The sequence below is a fragment of the Myotis myotis genome, unplaced genomic scaffold (genome assembly GCF_014108235.1).
Source record: "Myotis myotis isolate mMyoMyo1 unplaced genomic scaffold, mMyoMyo1.p scaffold_m19_p_1, whole genome shotgun sequence".
NCBI lineage: Eukaryota > Metazoa > Chordata > Mammalia > Chiroptera > Vespertilionidae > Myotis > Myotis myotis.
The window spans coordinates 59585515-59605293 of record NW_023416313.1 but is presented as its reverse complement, the minus strand read 5'-3'; the positions used below and the strand labels follow the sequence as shown (position 1 = coordinate 59605293).

General features: G+C 41.1%; 1 protein-coding gene across 1 annotated transcript in view; it reads right to left on the bottom strand.

The window, feature by feature from the left end:
* HERC5 (HECT and RLD domain containing E3 ubiquitin protein ligase 5) overlaps positions 1-18431 on the bottom strand; it is a 40234-nt gene extending 21803 nt beyond the window's left edge. Inside the window, exons 1-9 of the mRNA XM_036339435.1 lie at positions 18189-18431; positions 16894-16985; positions 15813-15943; positions 13019-13164; positions 11378-11454; positions 10572-10675; positions 9143-9202; positions 7294-7387; positions 1515-1704 (exon numbers count right to left, since the gene is read on the bottom strand). Of these exons, the coding sequence (XP_036195328.1) occupies positions 1515-1704; positions 7294-7387; positions 9143-9202; positions 10572-10675; positions 11378-11454; positions 13019-13164; positions 15813-15943; positions 16894-16985; positions 18189-18267 (973 nt within the window). The 5' untranslated portion in view covers positions 18268-18431. The remainder of the gene's footprint in view (positions 1-1514; positions 1705-7293; positions 7388-9142; positions 9203-10571; positions 10676-11377; positions 11455-13018; positions 13165-15812; positions 15944-16893; positions 16986-18188) is intronic.
* Between the last annotated feature and the right edge of the window lie 1348 nt (positions 18432-19779).

Genomic DNA, 19779 nt, shown 5'->3' with positions numbered 1-19779 from the left:
ACTGTATGGAAAACTAGATTAAGAACTACTCATGACTGCATGACTTTTTTTTGTGCTCCCAGCATGAGTTTTTAACTCTTAAATAACACCTTTCAGCATTGTAAAAAACAGCAACAAAAACATTTTAAACAGCTTTTCATCCCTTACAATGGTATCTAGATTTAATATTAGAATGGATTATGTAAAAAATAAAGAAACCCCATTAAATCTAATTAAGCCCCTAGAACTAACTTCCAATGTACTGGAGACACAGGGAAGGAGGAAACAGACAACTCTAGAGCTGGGACATTCTCCAAGGCAACTAACGTAGATTTTTTAAATAAAGCAGTCCATAAAATATCTTTTGCAAAAATTTTAATATGGCTGGAATATTAGGCAATTATTATGAAATTACTAGAGGCCTGGTGCATGAGATTCATGCACTGGGGGGTGATCCCTCAGCCTGGCCTGTGCCCCCTCGCAGTCCGGGACCCCTGGCTCCTTACCGCCTGCCTGAGCTCACCAGCCATGAGCCCAGCTTCTGGCTGAGTGGTGCTCCCCCTGTGGGAGCGCACTGACCACCAGGGGGCAGCCCCTGTATTGAGCGTCTGCGCCCTGGTGGTCACTGCACATCATAGTGACCAGTTATTCTGCATTCAATGGATTTGCGTATTAGGGTTTTAATATACAGGACGGCTAATTTTATTAGGTGCATAATGATGTCATAATGTAGATTTCCATATGTTAAGTGATGCATGATTAACTATTATAGGTGCAGTATCATAATATCCCCAACTTTCTTTCAAATAATTCAGCAAAATTAAAATGTAATCTGTACTTAGAGAGGAAGCCACAGACAACAGGGGGGTGAGGGCATGAGTGCGGGGATGGGGAGTGATGTGGGGATAAGGACACATATGTAATAACTTAATCAATAAAAAATTAAAAAAAGAGGAAGCACATAAGGCAACATGTTAATTGTTGCTGACTCTCAGGTAGAGGGTACTCACTGGACTATTCCTTTAACTTCTGTGTATGAAATTTTTCACAATGAAAAGTTGGGAACAAAAAACCTCATGACCATGCCACACATAGGTCATGGTAAGAACTCTAAACAGGTACTGGAACACTCTATTTTGGATGTCCAGAGTCATTACTAGAGTGTCTTTAGAATACACTAAGAATACAAGATAAAAAACATGAATGTGTTCCCATTTCTCTACCTAAGTTTTGCCATAACTTTAGGAGGCATATCTTTCCTTGAGAGAATGGTGCCGAACCGGTTTGGCTCAGTGGACAGAGCATCGGCCTGCGAACTCAAGGGTCCCAGGTTCGATTCCGGTCAAGGGCATGTGCCTTGGTTGCGGGCACATCCCCACTGGGGGGCGTGCAGAAAGCAGCTGATGGATGTTTCTCTCTCATCAATGTTTCTGGCTCTCTGTCCCTCTCCCTTCTTCTCTGTAGAAAATCAATGGAATATATTTAAAAAAAAAGAGAGAGAATGGTAAATTTCACATGTAAATCATCAATCTTACCCAGAGCCTCTGAAGATTTATCATTCATTTCACAAACAGCCTCTGCAAACGGAACCACCAGGCTCTCCCAGTTGTTGTAATCATGCATCACGGGACATTCTGGGAGGAGGAAGAAGATCTCTAAGGCTTCTCGGTGGGGAGAAGAAAATGGAAGGTGTTTGAGCAGATTATCCTTGAGACAGGTGGTTATCTGCAGCAAAAAAAATAACCAGGGAGAAGGCACTCAAAACACAGCAGGAAAAAGCCCCAGGAGGGACTGGGTGCAACTTACTGTAAATAAAGCGTAGAACCTGAAGTTTCATTGCACCATGAAACTGGAATGATCGTTTAGTTTTTCTAACACCTATGCTGATATCCCATCTTACCGAGGCTCCCAGTGCCTGAGGTGTGGATATGTGACAAGTATTGTCTTTATTCAATTATTGTGAGTGCATGAAGGAGATAAAAAAGAAATCACATGTTAAGAGTTGTTCTGGAGGAAGTGGGTTCAGAACTAACAGGCAGCCACTCAGTAATAAATACTACATTGCACCCTCTGGTTCCACTATCATATCTCATTTTTTTTTTAAAGAGCAAAAATGTGTTAGAAAAAAGCAAAAGAAAAATAAAACCCCAAACAAAGAAAAAGTAACAAGTGCAACAACGAAAATCAAAATTGTTTCCTATTGTCTTCCTATAGGACCTCATCACCAACTCTCCCCACCACACACTTTAGTTTCTAGTCCTTCCAATCTCCTCAGTTTCCCTAATCAGAATGCAAATGTTCAGGAAAACATCAAATGCAATTCTGAATTTTTACTGGTCATGTGTGCTCAGATAATAAAAATAATTTGTTTTACCCTAGCTGGTTTGGCTCAGTGGATGGAGCATCAGCCTGCGGACTGAAGGGTCCGGGTTCGATTCCAGTCAAGGAAGGGCACATGCCTGGGTTGTGGGCTTGATCCCCATTGGGGGAGCATGCGGGAGGCAGCCGATCAATGATTTCTCTCATCACTGATGTTTCTATCTCTCCCTCTCTCTCTGAAATCAGTAATAATATATTTTTAAAAATTTGTTTCAAAACCCACTAAAAAGCTAGTATTTATGGAGTTATCTGTCAGGTGCTATATGATTTGCATATATTAAATTTTTTTTAAAATATATTTTATTGATTTTTTAAAAATATATTTTATTGATTTTTTTTAAATATATATTTTTTAAATATATTTTATTGATTTTTTACAGAGAGGAAGGGAGAGAGATAGTGTTAGAAACATCGATGAGAGAGAAACATCGATCAGCTGCCTCCAGCACATCTCCTACTGGGGATGTGCCCGCAACCCAGGTACATGCCCTTGGCCGGAATCGAACCTGGGACCTTTCAGTCCGGAGGCCGACGCTCTATCCACTGAGCCAAACCGGTTTTGGCAAATAGGTCATTTAATCCTTATAGTTTTACTATAACATAGATACTACTGACCCCATTTTATAGATGAGAAATCTGTACTTCAGAGAAATTAACTTAATCTAGGTCATACAACTAAATGGGAATCTCTCCTGAATCTTTCAGACTCCAAACCCTAGTTCTTTCTTAACCACTAAGTTATCACACTACCTAATGGTATCTCTAAACGTACACATTTTTAATATTTTCTCTTTTTTACATCAAAACATACTGGGCTCCTACTATGTGGCTCAGTCTCTGGAGTTACATACACCTGACAACTCTATTTAATGACGTTTCGACAGCATACATCCTTCCTCTTTGCTCATCGCTAGCCACATCCCCAAACCTCCCAACCCACTCGGAACTATTGCAATACTCTCAAGCCAGTTGCATGTTTCATACCCCAAGCCTCCATGAACACTTCCCTCGCTTCCAGGAGTGCCCTCCCCATGTAGGCACCTACTTCCCCTGGGCACCTTGTTTTGTTTGAGTGCTGTGAGTAGAGCCGACTATCCAGGGCCTTAGTCATGACTGAATTCATTCATTCGAAATATTTACTATATACCTACTATGTTCTACGCTAGGCATTAGGGAAGAGAGTGGCGTGTAAAACACACCCAGTCTTCCCATTAGTAGCTCCATGAACGTGTCTATGTGCCAAACTAAGCCATGACCTTCTAAGGGCAGAGCATGGTTCTTCCATGGTTTATCAGGAATCCTCATTGCAATGTCCCGCACAAAGCAATATTCAGATGTTTGCTACATAAATGAATGCCAAGGCTGTGACTCTCTATCACAGAAATCTCTAAAGAGAAACATTACAGGCCTTCTGACCCAATTGCCCATTTGAAATAGTGGAAGATTGCTCTCTGTTATGTCACTTACACTTTATGATACTGTGCTGGCACAACCAAGATATAATTAGCCTTCCCTTCACAGGTGCAGAAATGGCCTTCTATTTTGTGTGTGATCTTTCCATTAAGTGCTGCAGAGTCCTGATAAAGGGGCATCATTAGGGATCCATTTTAACTCAGATCCCTAATTGGGCCATGGTTCTGTCAAAGTTAACAGAATTGAACTTTAACCTTCCCTTGCGATACAGGAATGTGTGTGAGAGAGAACTTGAAAGCTAAGATGCAGAATGCTGTTTTTTGCAGACAGCAACAGAGCAGGTGAGGGAGCTAAGAGGGAGGGAGAGAGATTAGAGCAAGATTGAGAGGGAAAAGGAGAGAAACTAAGATGGCGGCATAAACACCGGGAAATTGCTGCTTCCCACAACAATCGATAAATGCATCAAAAACACAAGGTGGACATCATCCAGAACTACAGGAGGGCTGGCTGAGTGTAAATTCTACAACTAGAAGGAAAGAAAAGCACACTGCGAGCAGGAGGAGCTGCGGAGGTGGAGTGCAGAGGTACGGGGGCTCGCGCGCGGAAAGGGTCTGGCACCTGAGGACGCGGCTGTCTTTTTGAATCCAGAGGGAGACACAAGCTCCCGACGGCTCTGAAATCTGGTTCCGGGAAGTCTCTGGGGACCCAGGACTCATACGGGGAGATACTGGACTGTCTGGCAGCGGGCCAACTTGAGAGCGGCTTTCCCTCAGAGGTGCTTGCAGCCATTGCCGGGACACTGGGACTCTCGACTCCTTAGGGCGGGGCTGAGGCTCCGCCATAGCTGCTTTCTCCGCCCTTTGATTTCATGAGACCCCGCCCCGCCCAGGCTGCGACAGAGGCTTTTGCATATGAATGCCCCGGCCATTTGCAACCTGTAATTACCTAACGGCAGCCGGGCCAGATAGACCCAGAGCTTCCAAGAGAAGGCCCAAGGCCCCACAGTGGCTTGCATTCCTACACAGCTGAGCATTATCAGGGCACTTCCAAACTCCAAAAAAAAAGAAGGGGAATTTGCAGTTCTCTTCATAGTTCCTGCTGTGTAACCTCAGGCAGAGGCTAAATTAGCACCTCCTTAGATCCAAGAGCCATTGTACCCAATGTTCAGAGGGGAACCATCCAGATCACAACTCCTCAGATCCATAAGGGACACACTCAGGGTGCAGTCTCAGTGAGCACCAAAGCCCCACTGAAGCAAGTCTTGCCCCAGAATGGTGTCTCCAGCACAGAAGTTCTCCCACTGCAGACACAGCTGATTCTCACTGCCAATTGGCCTGGAGGTCAATTCCTCCCAGTGATCCTACAACAACCAAGGCATAGCTACAACAAGACTGTGCACAAAGCCCACAAGGGGGTGCACCAAGAGTGTCCACCTCAGGTAGCTGGGGAGGCTGAGACACTGGGCCCTACAGGACACCTAGCACACAAAGCCACTCTATCAACACAGGGAAAGCAGCCAAAATGCGGAGACAAAGAAACAGGTCACAAATGGCAGAAATGGAGGAAAGCAAACGACTGGATATAGAGTTCAAGGCCACGTTTATAAGGTTTTTCAAGAATTTTATGGAAACCGCCGATAAATTTAATGAGTCCCTCAATAAGTATAGTGAGACCATGGAGGACATGAAAAAGGACCAACTAGAAATTAAGCATACACTGACTGAAATAAAGAATAATATACGGAGATCCAACAGCAGACAAGAGGATCCCAAAAATCAAGTCAAAGATTTGAAATACAAAGAAACAAAAAATACCCACTGAAAACGAAAAAAGAAGAGATTCCAAAAATATGAAGATAGTGTAAGGAGCCTCTGGGACAACTTCAAGCGTACCAACATCAGAATTATAGGGGTACTAGAAGAAGAGAGAGGGCAAGATATTGAAAACCTATTTGAAGAAATAATGACAGAAAACTTCCCCTACCTGGTGAAAGAAATAGACTTACAAGTCCAGGAAGCGCAGAGAACCCCAAACAAAAGGAATCCAAAGAGGACCACACCAAGACACATCATCATTAAAATGCCAAGAGCAAAAGACAAAGAGAGAATCTTAAAAGCAGCAAGAGAAAGACAGTCAGTTACCTACAAGGGAGTACCCATACGACTGTCAGCTGATTTCTCAACAGAAACCATGCAGGCCAGAAGGGAGTGGCAAGAAATATTCAAAGTGATGAATAGCATGAACCTGCAACCAAGATTACTTTATCCAGCAAAGCTATCATTCAGAATAGAAGGTCAGAGAAAGAGCTTCACGGATAAGAAAAAGCTAAAGGAGTTCATCACCACCAAACCAGCATTATATGAAATGCTGAAAGGTATTCTTTAAGAAGAGGAAGAAGAAAAAGGAACTCTTACCATTTGCCACAGCATGGATGGAACTGGAGAGCAGATAAATACCACATGATCTCACTCATTTGTGGAATATAATGAACAACACAAACTGATGAACAAGGACTGATCCAGAGACGGAGAGGCATTGATTGGACTGTCGGGCTTTGAAGGGAGGGTAGGAGAGGGTGGGGGTAAGAGGGAAAGATCAACCAAAGGACTTACATGCAGGCATATAGGCCTAACCAATGGACACGGACAACGGGGGGGGGAGGGTGAGGGCATGAGCGGGGGGGGGGGGGTAGAGGGTAACGTGGGGACAAGGACACATATGTAATATCTTAATCAATAAAAATATATTTTAAAAAAAAAGATTGAGAGGGAAAGAGAATGAGAGATATAAAAACAGAAGAAAGATGAAAGGGGGGGTGGGAGGGAGAAGGAGAGAGAAAGGGGGGAGGAAGAGTGAGAAGGTAAGCGGGGAGAGGAAGAGGAAGGCAAAAAGAAAAGAAGTGAAGGAGAGAGAAAGAGGAACCAGAGTGAGACCCAGAAAGAAACACATTGAGAGAACATAGCAAGTACCACCCCTACATCAACCAGTACAACAATATGGGGAAATAAATAAAGGCTGAATCAAGAAAGGCTAATTCAATAACGGAAGTATGTTTGCATGATCTGCAAGTGGGAAACCTAAAGACAGTAATGACAGCGCTGAAACAAAGAAGCAACAGTCTCAAAAAGAACAAAAATATTACAGAACCTACAGAAAAGGAAGTGCAATGGAACAAAACAGAGGAAGAATCCAGAAAGTCCTCAGTGAAGGGAATGTTCATGTCAGAAAAATTATTCTCATTTCTATACTTATGTTTAAAATATTCTAGTGTTCCAATCTCAATAATTTCTTTAATCATCTTCCTAATGCCCCAAGAGTGCCTATCTATTTACACTATTTTTAACCTGAGTGACTACTGTTTGCACTCTGTGGGCAAACACCTGAATGCTATCTGAGTTTAATCTGGATATACAACAAGGTCTCAGAGAATGTCTCAAAACAAAATATTTCTTTGGAAATTTTGAGTTCTTATAAAAAATATTTTAGTGATTCCCCTTTTCCAAACAATGTGAAGAATACCACCATGTTAGTAATCCAGTCTTTCTGGGTTAACTCCTTAAAGGTGTTTCTTGCTTTAGTTAAGTCCAAATGAGTAAACGTGGTGTCTGCAGCTATTCTGTGGAAGAAAAATTTTAAAAAGAGATAAGTAAATGAAAAAGTTCAATTCAAAATTAAATACTAGATTATTCAGATGAAAGGCTTTTTTCTAAAGCTTGCTTTCACTTCAATAATTTTATATTTTCCTCAACTTTACAATAACTATAATAATTTGGCTGAATACAAATACAATTAAAAACATAGCTGATGCCCTAACTGATTTGCTCAGTGGTTAGAATATCGGCTGAGGACAGAAGGGTCATAGGTTTAATTCTGGTCACAGGCACATTCCTGGGTTGCAGGTTTGATCTCCACCTGGTCGGGGCACATGCAGGAGGCAACCAATCAATGTGTCTCTTTCTCAGTGATGTTTCTTCTCTCTGTCTCTCCCCCCTCTCTTCTACTCTCTCTGAAAAATAGATGGAAAAAATATCCTCAGGTGAGGACTAACAACAAATATATATATATTTATATCTAACAACATATGATTTCTAAAATTTCAAAAATCTTAAGGCTGAATTAATAATATATGCAGTCTAACTTTAACTCAGATATTGTCTTATCTCAAATGGATAATCAATAAATATTTATTTTCCATTAAAAAAACAGCCACAGCCCTGGCCAGTCTCACTCAGTGGTTAGAGTGCTGGCCCCAGTCAAGGGCATGTACCTGGGTTGCAGGTTCCCCAGCCCCCGTAGGGGTGTGTGTGTGGAAGGCAACCAATTGATGTGTCTCCTTTATGTTGATGTTTCTCTTTCTCTCTCCCTCCTCCCTGTCTTCCACTCTCTCTAGAAATCAATGGGAAAAATATCCTCAAGTGAAGATTAAAAAAAAAAAAAGGCAATTTCTCTGAGTTACATAAAGTGAAAGTGGGGACCAAAAAAAGAGGGTTCAGAGCAGTAAATTGTTAGTATTCTAATAAACCATAATGATGTGTATTTAAGCTATGAACTGCATTTGTAGTACACTGAATATAGTCACCCTCTAAAAATAGACACATTCTTTGTAAAACAATACATATATTTAGTGTCTGAAAATATTCTTTTAAATAAAAATTATATAAATATTTAGAAAAAGAAGTATAAAGTTTTTCCCTCAGAACATTTAAAAATTCAAAGAAATCTTAATATCTTACAAGAAAGTCTTTAAATAAGTTAGAGTATGTCCTTCCCAAGGAATACCATGCTGCCATTAAAATGAGGTTATAAAAAATATGAATATGGAAACTGAACAAAGTGAAAAACAGACAAATATATTAAGTATAAAGTAATGAATAAAGCAACATATAATCCCATTTTTTGGTAAAAGAATATATTTACATAGAAAAAATATACACATTAACTGTTACTCTTAGATGGTGGATTATGGATGATTTTCATTTTTTTGTTGCTGTGTATCTGTATTTCTGACATTTTCTATGTCAAGCATATATTTGCTTTTGTAAAAAAATATATAAAGAGATAAACACATAGTTAATTAAAGTACTCAAACCAGTACTTTATAATCTTTCAAAGTATTTTTAAAATTGAGATATAATTAACATATAACATTATATTAGTTTCAGGTATATGAAATAATGAGTCAGTATAGGTAGATATTACAAAATGATCACCACAATAAGTCTAGTTAACATCCATCATCACAGTTACAATTTTTTGTCATAATTTTTAAGATCTCTCTTAGCAACTTTCAAACATAAAATACAGTATTAACTATGCACCATCTGTACACAGTATTTTTAACGGAACTTTATAAATTTATTATATATATTACCTTTCCCTTACAAAACTTCCAGTCAGACATGCAGGAGATGAAAATATCTCTCTGATTTCCCTATATTAGGAATAAGACGGTGGTACAAACAAATAATGAATACGCCTTCTTATGAGACATAATGATTAAAACATCTTATAATTGCCCTCAAACCTCTCCCTCTGTCTCCAATCTGTTTGTTATTGCCTTGGGTATCTAAAAGTTGATTCCATTTGCTAAATCTCAAATTTTCAGTGGCAAACATGGGCAATCAAAGGATATGTATTCAGAGAAACCACGGGGAAAGCAGAAAAGGCTTGACGTAGGGTAGTATTTTCTCTGACAAATTAAACACTCTCATCCCACCCAACTTTTCCCAGCCCTATTTATTTCTGTTCCACTGATGTGTAAACCAAAAAATTAACAGAAATTGAGGTCAGGGTTACAGTAAGCTCAGATCCATCTTTGTAACTTTTTAAATAACTACTTTCTAGAATTAGAAAGCCATACCTAAAAAAACACTAAACAGACTTTTTGTAAATATAAGTATAGTCTTTATAGATGGTAGAAGTTGTTGAGCTGTGATGAGGAGGTCCACAAACAAGTGGTTCTAAGGTCAAATACGGTTGGGAACCTGTGACTGTATTTCCTGCTCAGATAGTCAAAATAGATGCAAACATGTCAAAGGCCCAGAGAAGTTCTGCAGTAAAGAAAGCTGCCTTCATGGAGATTCCATGCTAGTTGTGATGATTATTGTATGTTTCAATAATAGTACAATAATAATATAATAATAATACTAATAATAATAATAATAATAATAAAATAATAATAATTGGCTAGGCAACGGTATCCAGATTTTTGGTCAAACACCAACCTAGATGTTGCTGTAAAAGCATTAGAATAGATTACACTTAAGTCAGCAGACTTTGAGTAAAGCAGATTATCTATATATATAAAAAGCCCATGGCCCTAACCCCATAACGCTGTCAAGACCAAATGAGCAGTGGCTCTCATGTCGGGCGAGGAGGGGCAGGGCACGAGCTAATAGGGGCGGAGAGCTACGTGCAGCTGAGGCAAGCGGAAGCAAGCTACTTGCACAAGATTTCGTATACACCGGACCTTTAGTTCTCTATAATATGAGTGAGCTTTGTCCAATCAGTTGAAGGCCTTAAGAGAAAAGGGTTAATGTAAGGCCTAAGGAGAAAATTCTGCCCCCAGACTTCCTTGGGACTCAAGCTGCAATATCAAGTCTTACCTGGGTTTCCCTGCTGGTCTCCCTTGTGAATTTTATACTTACCAGCCCTCTTAAACACATGAGCTCTGGGAATCTCTGGCAAGTGGACCCTTAGCAGACCACAAATCTTACAGTTCTGTACGGTGAGGAACTAATGGGGGGACATACATAGCTTTGGAGCCTTGCATAAGCAGACAGTCGGACACATGGGTATACCTTTTTGTATTTTGCCACTGCTTAGTCCCCACATCAGCAATCCATCTCTTCACAGTCCCTTCATTCAATGTAGGAATTTTCCTTTTCAGATTAACGTATGCATTCTGTAAACACACAAAAAGGAAAGAAATATAATTATTTAGACACCACAGAAATAGGTATCCAACTTACAGGCATATTCTAAGGATGGATGGTAAAACAGACTTTTTAAATACGAATAATAGAGCTCTGGGCAATGATAGAGTGAGTAATCAATCATTTCCTGATGGCCAATTTCAATACAAATTTAGACCCAAAGTAAATTTCTCTGAGTGCTCTAACACTTAGCACTTTACACAGGTGTGATTGGATCAAAACGAATATCATCACACAGCTTTGAGGGGAAGGCAAATCCTAACAGGGCTGAGTGTAGAAGTGGGAGGAACTTTATTTGCCTTGGTGAAGTAGGGCAAGGACTTATTCATATGCCTATGAACCTCAGATCTGTTTTAGTACTGGCTGGCAGAACTATATTAGAAAGTCAACCACTGGCTCTCTAAGGCACTGACCAAATGCCACTGGCAGGGGCCTCCCCAAAGATATGAGGAATCTAAGGAAATCTCACTGATTCGATATTCACGTGGGACAAATCTGATCTTTGTGGGTACATATTATGTAGTTTAGACAATAAAGCATCAATGTCTAACCAAATCCCCAAAAGTCAGCCTAGTCACCCGATGATTTTGGAATTTACCACACTTGGATTCTGGAACTGTTTGTTTTGCTTAAAATACCAAGTTCTAAAACATCTAGAGATCTCTTTTTACCTCTTTTTTCATCCAGAGCAAAATGCTTTGATTTCCTCCAGCAATTATTATTAACTCATTTTCTGAGGTATGGCTTTCTGAAAGGGATATACAGAAAGTTAGAGTTTAAAATTTGGTACAAACATGCACACTCATTTTAATTTCAGATTCTTTTAAAACTTAGTCCTTTTAGCTTTCTGATAGACAAAGACTCTGCACATTTCCCACCATAAAGCAGAAATATATATATTTACTTCATGGTAAAGTGTAGTTGGCAAACCGGTGATTCACAAGGTTGATATGTGGCATCAGTTTAATGTACAGAATTAATGCCAATGCACATATATATTTCACTGTCAAATACTTGATTAGTTAACTGTTCCTTGGTGTCATTTGGCTCCTATTACTAAAAACTATACTCTGCAACTCAAGATTTGACCAATGACTATTGGCTGTGAGGAATGTAAATAAGTATTTCCAAAGTCTATGTAAGTGGTTAGAAGAAATCAAGTATATGAGCTGCTTAAGGAAATAACCCTACTGTCCCTTTTCCCAGGAGAACTGAGAGAATTCTGGTACTTTAGGTCACCACTAAACCTTCAGAACGGTAACTAAAGCGCTCCGAGGTACTTCTAGAGTAGAGGGTTTCAGAGCTCAGGCTGAGGTTGCACAGGACACAGTTCAAATCCAGCCGGACCACTTACTGGCCATGAGCCTTGGCTAACCCTTCACTCTCTGTCTCTGCACCTCCAGTAAAATGCGACTGAGAGTCCCCATCTCCCTGCACTGTTTAAGGATTAGATAACACACACGAAGTGTTCAGCAGTTACCTCGCATATATCAGCTGCTCTCGTTCTGAGGGTTTTACATGATTACTTAAGCAGGTAAGAAAACCAAACACCGTGAAATTAATAGGCCCCCTGCAAACTGGAATCAGAGGCTGCATATGCTTCTGAATCCATGGAGTCTATTTTATGTTGTATCATTTTAAGTCCACATTTATCTTAATCTGAAGAGGTAAGAGAAAACTAATGATTAACTTACTTGATAAATTAGACTGGATATTTTAAATGGTTTGTAAGCAAACAATGAAACCAATGTTTAGAGAAACTCCCTTCAGTCATACAATTTCTTTTCTTTTTCTTTTTTTTAAATTTTATATTTCTTTATTGATTTCAGAGAGGAAGGGAGAGGGAGAGAGAGCTAGAAACATCAATGAGAGAGAATCATTGATCGGCTGCCTCCTGCATGCCCCCCACTCGGGATGGAGCCTGCAACCCAAGCATATGCCCTTGGCTGGAATCGAACCTGGAACCCTTCAGTCCGCAGGCCGACGCTCTATCCACTGAGCCAAACAGGCTAGGGCAGGGGTGGGCAAACTTTTTGACTCGAGGGCCACAATGGGTTCTTAAACTGGACTGGAGGGACAGAACAAAAGCATGGAAGGAGTGTTTGTGTGAACTAATATAAATTCAAAGTAAACATCATTACATAAAAGGGTACGGTCTTTTTTTTTTTTAGTTTTATTCATTTCAAACGGGCCGGATCCGGCCCGCAGGCCGTAGTTTGCCCATGGCTGGGCTAGGGCATTTCTTTTCTTGACACAGTACAGTTTCTCGACAAAAGTATTTACTCCAAATCCTGTGCTCCTATAGAATTTACCAAATTTGAGTTCTTCATTTGATGGCAATTTCATGGGAAGTGGAATCAGCTGATTCTGCGTTCCACCGTTTCCCAGTTGTCCTTCTTTTCCAGAACCAAAAGAAAAGACCTTCCCCAAATCAGACACATAGGCAAGTGTGTGCCGCCTATTAAATAAAAACACACATATGGTCAGTTCTCAATTATCCACAATGAGAGTTCACAGCAATGCAGGAAACTGTCAAAATTAGGTCACTAGTGGGTGAAACTAGCTAACCAACTGCCAAGGCATGACATTAGCCACCTGGACAGGAAATCATTCATGTGTGGTTGAGATGACTCACAGCCATGATCTGTACCTTGGCAAGTGGTGTTCCCTGCATGAGGAACAAGCACCTCCCGTTGCCGTGGACTCCTTCTTAAGCCTTGGCTTGACAGCCACCACCTCTTGGAAGCCACCTCTAAGCCCTTCCTCTCCCGTGCTAGAAAATGGAATTAGGGGATCCTCCGAGTTCCCACTCTAGTTCCCAAAGACCTTTATCACCCTGATTTTCTTACAACTTTGTTCAATGGTCTCACCCACTACATAGAATTTGGCCTTGCTCAAATAGAGGTCTGACCTTTGTCCTCAGGGCCTGGGAGGTAACTTCTAAATTCTTAAAACTCCCCAAACAATAGGTGTGTCTTTATTATTCATGGCAGGCCCCTGACTTAATAGTTTACCCAGGTGGCTCAGGGGGGTCCCTCTGGCCACCAGTAAGGCAAACCTACAGGGAGGGAGACACTGGAATTTGAATTCAACTACCTAGATCAGTGGTTCCCAACCTTTTTTTGGCCAAGCCCCACCAAAGCATCTCTAAAATCCTGATGCCCCCTCCACCCCCGCCCCCTGACATATAATTCTTCTTATTCAAAAAGTGAACTCCTATTCATGTGCAGAAAGCCTAAAAGGACATTAACATTAACTTGGTCTAAACAAGCTTCTAAAGAACATAGCATCAACCATTGAGAAAAATAAAAAACAAAAGGACGGTTTAAGTACTGAGGAAGAAATCACTAAGAAATTGTTAAAAAATAATAATATGAAGTGATATGAAAAAATAGCAAATAAAGTTTCAAAAACATATAATAGAGAACTGAAATGCATAAATATGTCGCAATATATATTTACATACTATATATGAGGCCCCTAGAACCATAAGAAATGGAAAAAAATTCACTGTTAATAACTCGTTCTCAAATTGCCCCCCTTACAAATCAAATTGTCCCCCTGTGGGACCCCACGCTGGGAACCACGGACCTAAAACAATGATTCAATTAATCACGACTAAGCAATGAAACCACAATTCAGGCAGTCCTGGACATACCCTGTTTCGTGGTTACGTTGTCATCTCCCATTTACAGTATTTATAAAAAAAAGTTTGTCATTTCAACATATATACATATGTTTTATGTTTTTATGATTTATTTACCACAAGGTCAGGAATTGTTATCTTTCTTCTTTTAAATTCTTTCTTTTACTGTTTCACTTCATTACTGCTATGTATGTGCTCTATGTGAGTGACGTAGGTGCTTATATAGGTGGGTTCCGACTTAAGGCGATTCGAGTTTCGTCTTGCAGTAGGAACGGATCTCCGATGTAACCAAATGAGTTTGTCTGTGATCACTCTGAGAGAATTGTGGTGATTAAGTATGATGGCCCCGAGGGGTTATCAACGAATAATCTTTTTTAAAAAAATATATATTTTATTGATTTTTTTACAGAGAGGAAGGGAGAGGGATAGAAAGCTAGAAACATCGATCAGCTGCCTCCTGCACACTACCCACTGGGGATGTGCCTGCAACCAAGGTACGGCATGCCCTTGACCGGAATTGAACCTGGGACCCTTGAGTCCGCAGGCTGACGCTCTATCCACTGAGCCAAATCGGTTAGCGAATAATCTTTTGTGATTCATGTTTCCTTATCTACTTTTTCTATTGAATTTATGGGGTGGCATTGGTTAATAAAATTATGTAGTTGTCAGATGTACAATTCCATAATACATCATCTTTGTACTGATATTGTATATTGTACTATATGTCTGACACCCCAAGTCAAGTCTCCATCACCATTTATCTCCCTTAACCTCCCCCAAACCCCTTTCCCTCTGATAATCACCATACTGTTGTCGGTCTCTATGAAATTTTTTTGGTTTTGTTTGTTTTTTGCTTAATTCCTTACCTTTTTCACCTAGCCTGGCAACCCCTCTCCCCTCTGACAGCTGTTAGTCTATTCTCTATCTAAGAGTCTGTTTCTATTTTTCCCAAATAAATCACAGTTTTTGTAAAGACAAAGTGCATTTGAACAGTTACAAAGGTATTTCACTGAAGGGGTTTTAGAAGGTTAATGTATTTGTTCATTAAAAAAAATAAAATCAGTCCTAGCCAGTTTGGCTCAGTGGATAGTGTATTGGCCTATGATCTGAAGGGTCCCAGGTTTGATTCTGGTCTGGGGCACATGCACCAGTTGCAGGCTCAATCCCCAGTAGGGGGCATTAAGGGGGCAGCCAATCAATGATTCTCTCTCATTATTGATGTTTCTATCCCTTTCCTTTTCTCTGAAATCAATAAAAGTATATTTTTAAAAAATCAATGAAAACAAACATGTACACTAAAGAAAAATTACGATTATCTAATAATGTAAATGAAGCATCTCCATTTAAAAATGTTTAATACTTTTATCTCAATCAATGACACCAATGGAAATTTTATTTAACTACCAACCAGAACTTATTCTAGTGATTTTATCAACTTCCATCAACACTTTACAACTTACCTTCCACATGCTATCTGGGTTACTCTATTCCCAAGGAGCTCAGCCACCAAACAGGGTTTTAATTCATTCTGTGTTGAATTGTGACCAAGCTGCCCATGTTTTCCAGCACCAAAAGTAAACAGGAGCCCATCCTAAGGAAAGGGAAGTTCAAATCAGATTCTAGAGAAAGGCAACACAGAAGTTGTATTTATTGGTGCAAAGGCACCATCCTATCTAATAAAGAGGGAATATGCTAATTGACCCTCACACCATTGCAAAGATGGCAGTGCCCACAGCCAATGAGGGAAAATGCTAATTGACTGCTAAGCCCTCAAAGATGGCAGCACCCAGTTCCCTCAGCCCCGCCAGTGCCTGCTTCCGGAGTCCCCCAGTCCCCTCAGTCCCCCAGCTGGCCAGGGTCAGCCCAAGGTGCAGGCAAGCCTCACCTAGCGGCTGCCCAGCTGCCCAGGGCCAGCTGAGGCTTGCGTTGCTGGCACTGGCAGCAGCAGAGCTGTGGTGGGGCATCACTTTCCCCTGTTCATAGGGCCGCCTCCCCCCCTGAGGGCTTCTGGACTGTGAGAGGGGGCAGGCCAGGCTGAGGAACCCCCCTCGCCCCCCAGTGCATGAATTTTCATGTACCGAGCCTCTAGTCAATGAATAATTAAAAAGTACTGTCAGGCCTGGCCAGTATTCTCAATGGTTAGAGTCTCAGCTCACCTACTGAAGGGTCTTCAGTTTGATTCCTGATCAAGGGCATATACCCGGGTCAATCCCCACCCTGACTGGGGCATGTGCGGGAGGCAACCAATCAATGTGTCGCCCTCCCATTGATGTTTCTCCCTCCCTCCTCCTCCCTCCCTCCCACTCTCTCTAAAAATCAATGGGAAAAATATCCTCCTGGGAGTATTAAAACAAAACAAAACAAAGCAAAGAAAAGCAGTCAAAGCAAAACCCACAATTATCAGGAAGACATCCTGCTTGTGGGAAATGATGACCTTTCTTCCCTGGGAAATACTACCTGCCCACACCTAGGTGTTCTCGTGTTTTCCCCACTGCAAAGTGTTCTTCCAAAATTACAGTCCAGGAGACAAAGGACACACACCTTTGTGAGCAAGGCAGTGTGAGAGCCACCACAAGCAAGAAATTCAACTTTCTGGCTGTCCAGTGCTTCAATAAGGGAAGGACAATCTTCATCTGTACGAGGGAAAGAACAGTTGAAGTGGCCAAAAGGAAATGCTGAGTTTCACACTAGAGTTCTCTGCTACCGGTAAAATACCTGGGCTACAATTCCCAACACATTCTGACCAGAAAGGCTGTACGTTGGTGTATTTAGGCTTAAAGGTGGGCATGGGGCAACGGTCAAAGGACTCAGCTGTGAACGTATCAAGCCACTTCCCAGGCCTATTCTCTTTCTAACCTGGCCCGTTAATTAATTAACTTTAATTGCAGGATATCTGATATTTTCCATTCCCATTGAGAACTATCCTTTTTAATAAACATTATTTTTTTTCTTTTCAGTTCTCTACTACGTTGTCCTTGCCTCACTCTACCTCTCCTCTTTTTCATGATTATTTTCTTGTCAAATCACTTAGAGATTCAACTAAAACAGTTTAACTGCCCTTTATTTCTTTGCCTCCTTTGAATATTTTTCTAACTTTAACTTATGGGTTCTCCTGAGAAATTAGCAAAGGGCTACATCAAGAAGAAATGCAGTGTTTGACCAATAACTCAGGAGATAACAGGAATATTACCAGAGTTGATAAATCAATGGATTCTGCTACACCTGAAAACTCTAACAAGGTGTTTGGGTCAATAAGAAATTCTGCCATCTGCTTTGTGGCGGTAGTTCAATAATGGAAATTACTGTACGTGTTTTATAGTGCATACATCCATGTGTGTATGTACAGATGTAATGAATAGTTTTTAGGATATGATTAGGATCAGTTCCTAAGATAGAGTTTTAGTATCCTTTTGTCATAATATAATTATGTTAATAGACATGTAAGTGCACATGGAGTTTGAAGATCATTTCATGCAAGCTCATCACTTTACAGGAAATGAAAGTAAGGCCTAGAGAAAAGCTGGCTAAGGGACTGGGTAAGGCCCTGCAGTTAGTTAACTGTGAGGTGGGAATCATAATCCAGGTGTTCCAATCCCGTCTGATACTCTTTCCCTTTTTCCACATGGCCCTGACATGTCTCAATTATAGCAAGGACTTCCACACTATGCATGACTTTTAAACCGATTCTGTCCTGAAGACAGAGAGAGAACCAGGAAGAACAGTGACAAGAAAAGTGAGGACCTGAAACATTTTTAAAAGGGAGATCTGTGTTAATTTCATCACGCATCTAACAATATGTCTGTTGATAATATGAGTTTTAAAATGTGTTTCCATACTGTCAGTGTGGCCCAGGCCTAGTTGTCCACAATCATTTCTTCCCCACGAGTAAATGTTTCCAGACATGGATAAAGCCATGCTGTGGGCTTTTCCTGCAGAAATCTGAGCCACGGGGACTCCTGAGAGGTGCTCCACAAGCTGTGGTGTGGGGGTCGAGTCAAGTATTCTCCCAAGTCCAAGTTGGCCATCTAAGTTCTGTCCCCAGGCAAAAAGCTCACCACCTGGACATAAACAAAGAAAATGCTGTCTTATTGAGTTTAAAATGCATCAGACATAACCCTATGGCATTTCTATGCAATCCCTATTATACTATCATAGTCTCTTACATTCAAACTGGCAGGACTTCTCAGATCCCATATTTCTGAGCCAGAAAAACTACAAGAATCTTCTTTTTAGCAGTAACAGTTGGTAGTGTTACGAACTGACTGTATCCCTCCCCAAATTCATATATTGAAATCCTAATCCTCCATGTGATATTAGGGGGTGGGGCCTTTGGAAAATGATTGGGATTAGATGAGATCAGGAGGTGGAGCCCTCAGGAATGGGATTAGTGCCCTTATAAAAGAGCCCCCAAGAGCTCTTACACTCTCCTCATCAGGCACCAAATCTGTTGGCACCTTGAACTGGACTTCCAGCCTAAAGAACTGTGTGAGAGGTTTCTGTTGTTGAAGCCACCCGATTTGTGACATTTTTGTTACAGAAGTCTAAACAGACAAAGTCAAGTAGAATGAAGTTATCTGCACATATCATAATTAAGTTAAAAAATATTTTTAAAAAACCCACAGGATAAGGCCATGAAACACAAAAACATTGTACATCTGGATAAAAACCATTCTTTTCTCTCTGCCTCCCACTCCTTAATGAGCCTAAAGATCCTACATAATAAAAGCCTAATATGCTAAGTGTCTGGTCGTTCATTCAACCAATCAAAGTGAAATAGGCTAATGATATGCTAAGGCCACTCAACCACTTGCTATGTTGTGCACTGACCACCAGGAGGCAGACACTCCGACTGGTAGGTTAGCTTGCTGCTGGGGTCCAGCCAATCAGGACTGAGCGATACCAGCCGGATACGCCCTGGAGCCCTCCTGCATTCCCTCCCAAGCCCAGCGATAGTGCACCGGTGGGGTCTCTCAGCCTGGCCTGCGCCCTCTCACAATCCAGGAACCCTCAGGGGATGTCAGAGAGCCTTTTCGACCTGATCCCGCTCAACGCAGGAGCTGCCCCCTGGTGGTCAGTGCACTTCCACAGGGGGAGCGCCACTCAGCCAGAAGCCAGGCTCAAGACTGGTGAGCGCAGCGGTGGTGGCAGAAACCTCTCCCACCTCTGCAGCAGGGCTAAGGATGTCCGACTGATGGCTTAAGCCTGCTTGGACATCCCCCGAGGGCTCCGGGACTGCAAGAGGGCACAGGCACAGCTGAGGGACCTCGCCCACCCACCCCCTCTGCCCCCACGCACATATTTCATGCACCGGGCCTCGAGTCTTAAATAAACAACTTAAAAATACATTGGAAATTGCAGCACAATATCTTTAAAGAAACAGCATCTTCTTTCATTAATTGAATATATTTTTCAAGAAAAGTTATTAGA